We start from the raw sequence: 2,784 nt of genomic DNA, 5'->3' as shown, positions 1-2,784 counted from the left end.
ATTTATTTATTTTTCTTACTTGTGTGAGCCTAAGATTTTTACTTGTCACCCCTAAGAAGATTTTTGTTGCAGCGCTACTAGAGCGCAAACCTTAAATAACGAAAGTATTGAGCAATTTTATCGGTACTTTGGCACAGAGATAAAAAAACAGTCATGTTATCATCACATTGTTCATTTCCCATTGGTTTTCCCTTCAGGCAGTGACGTTGAGTACAGTGCAGCGTCATGTTTGAGATGCGTTGAAAAGGTCAAAGCCAGACGAGACAAATGTGAATCTGCTGCTTTAACTGCTGCTTTGAAAGACCACAAAAGATAGCTAAATGGTATATAATAAGTTTACATTCATATTCTCAAAGAATTTGTTTAAAATGTCATATTCCTAAATGATAAACGACTACTGGTGACTTAGTTCCTAACTTTGTGGTCTGTTATTTTTTTGCGTAATTTATCCTGACCGTCAAAAACCAGATCCAAAGCTCTGATAATCAGTTCATGAGTAAAAGGTTTCCTGGAAGGCCGAGCCTTTCTCTGACAGTAGAGAAGGCTCTGAGGTGTTTTAAGTTTTACATTTTTTCCCCTCAGAAAGAGGCCGTAAAACGAGGAGATTAAAGAAACKAATCCCGGAACGTGGCCGAGYAACTTACGCCTCTGATCCTTTTGCAGGCTCGAGTGTTGGCGACCATCGGGGTCACGAGAGGCTTCGGGGATCACAACCTGAGAGTTCACGACTCCAACATTTACATCAAGCCCTTCCTGTCCTGCTGCCCAGAGGTATGCCGATTATTTCCGCGTCTCTTATCATTTAGAAGACGTCAGCAACCTGTAGAATCAGGTCGATGAATCGCCTCATCAGTTTGTAACTACCGCTGTGACTGTGAACAAAACCAACTTACTGGAGGAACATGTTGGATTTCTTGTTTTCTATGTTTCTGTTGTGTGTGACAAATTAAAATCAGAATTTTCTCTTTTTTTTTTTGTAGCCCCAATCCTCTAAATCTTTTAAAAATGAAACTTGTGTCATGGTAAAATTGTAACCAGTCTCATAATGAAAACTGATTTTTTTTATTATGATAATATTAACTTGCATAATAACATGAGTACTGTGTGTCATGAATCCTTGTTGCTTCATGTTTTGGAGCTTTAGCTGTTCTCTGAGTGTCTGTTATCAAATTCAACCCATTTCTCAGATTTTTGAAAAACAGTACTGTAATGACAGGATGTGCACTCATTTGATGAAACAAAATACCCAAGGTAACTACGGAGCTAAATTGAGACCAGAAAATTGGTTTAAAAAAAAAAAAAAGAACCAAAACTTGAATCTGAAAAGTATTTTTGGAACTTTGGTTTCAGTTAAAATGTTTTTTGTTTTAAAAATATTTCTAAATTTTAAATCTTTATTCACTTTCAACATTATTNCAGTGATCCACTCTAGCTTTTTGAGAATCCACAGTGTTCCCAAACAAATGATTCTTACTCACTCACATTTCAACATGTTCCTTTTGCATTTAATATGTGAAATGGAAAGAATACGTTTTTACTGGCTTGTGTTGCTGATTATCTTTGTTGTTTATGCATTTAGCACAGTGTTTTTCAACCATTTTTGAGTCAAGGTACACTGTTTTAATTGAAAAAATTCCGAGGCACRCCACCAACTAAAATAAAGATACTCTGTAGGGTATATAGTCTAATATATAGTCTATATAYAGTCATTCTTATCAAAGTCTCTTGAATAGGAATCAAATAAACACAAAAATGTATTTTCATCACATTTTACATTTCTTATTTCAAATTGCACTTAACATATCCACTTCAAAAATACACCTGAACAGCCACAACAATGTGGTGTTAAATTTAAAGAAGTTGTAGAAAACGTCAGTGTTTTACAAACTAATCCACAAGCATCTTATAGCCAGAATACAGAAAATAATTCTTATTTTGAAAGAAGCAATAATATTTGGGAAACATTTCACTTCATATTCACTGTTACAATATGAAGAGTTGCATGTACAAAATGTCAATATCTGTATATTGACATTTACAGAAAATAATTCTTATTCTGAAAGAAGCAATAATATTTGGGAAACATTTCACTTCATATTCACTGTTACAATATGAAGAGTTGCATGTACAAAATGTCAATATCTGTATATTTTACCCACCTGGTGTGAAACCTGTGCATGTTTGGATGAAAACAGCTGATTTACTGGCAGAAATTGAAGAAAGACAAAGCTCTTCCTCAACAGCTCTGTCTCTCTGTTTTTAGTTTTTATAGTAGCCAGGCTTGAGAAGCTCACTTCACACAGATATGTTGTGGGAAATGGACTCATGTTCTTTTCAACTACTGCTGAGCTTCACTGTCTTTTCCATCACTGTCATCACAGTCTCTCTAGATTCAGTGCTCTCACCGCTACCTGTAACATTCGTGCATCACAAATTCTCGTTTTAATCTAAAATGCTCCGTACCTACTGCCATCTAGTGGTAAGAATATTACATGATTACGCCGCTGCAACTACTACAGCAGATTCTCGTAGATGGCATTATTTGCAGACAATTCATTTTCAAAAAATCTTTTAAAACCAATTACCGTATTTTTCGGACTATAGAGCGCACCATACTAGCACCTTTAATAAAAAAATAAAATAAAAACTGGAAGCTGCTCTCGGTTTTCCATTAGGACCCAGCAGAATGCCTCGTCCTAATAAATCTGCTGGACGCAGCACTCCGTCTCCAAAGCCGAACCATGGTTTCGTTCACACCGAGCTTATAAGTGCAGCGGCTCTGTT

General features: G+C 35.9%; 1 protein-coding gene across 1 annotated transcript in view; it reads left to right on the top strand.

Annotated features, from left to right (window-relative positions):
- The window catches only part of ppm1h (protein phosphatase, Mg2+/Mn2+ dependent, 1H), a 41,208-nt gene that overhangs the window by 30,774 nt on the left and 7,650 nt on the right, over positions 1 to 2,784 (top strand). Inside the window, exon 8 of the mRNA XM_017305154.1 lies at positions 612 to 771. Within this exon, the coding sequence (XP_017160643.1) occupies positions 612 to 771 (160 nt within the window). The remainder of the gene's footprint in view (positions 1 to 611; positions 772 to 2,784) is intronic.

The sequence above is a fragment of the Poecilia reticulata genome, linkage group LG6 (assembly GCF_000633615.1).
Source record: "Poecilia reticulata strain Guanapo linkage group LG6, Guppy_female_1.0+MT, whole genome shotgun sequence".
Classification (NCBI taxonomy): domain Eukaryota; kingdom Metazoa; phylum Chordata; class Actinopteri; order Cyprinodontiformes; family Poeciliidae; genus Poecilia; species Poecilia reticulata.
This window is presented reverse-complemented; position numbering and strand designations above follow the sequence as displayed.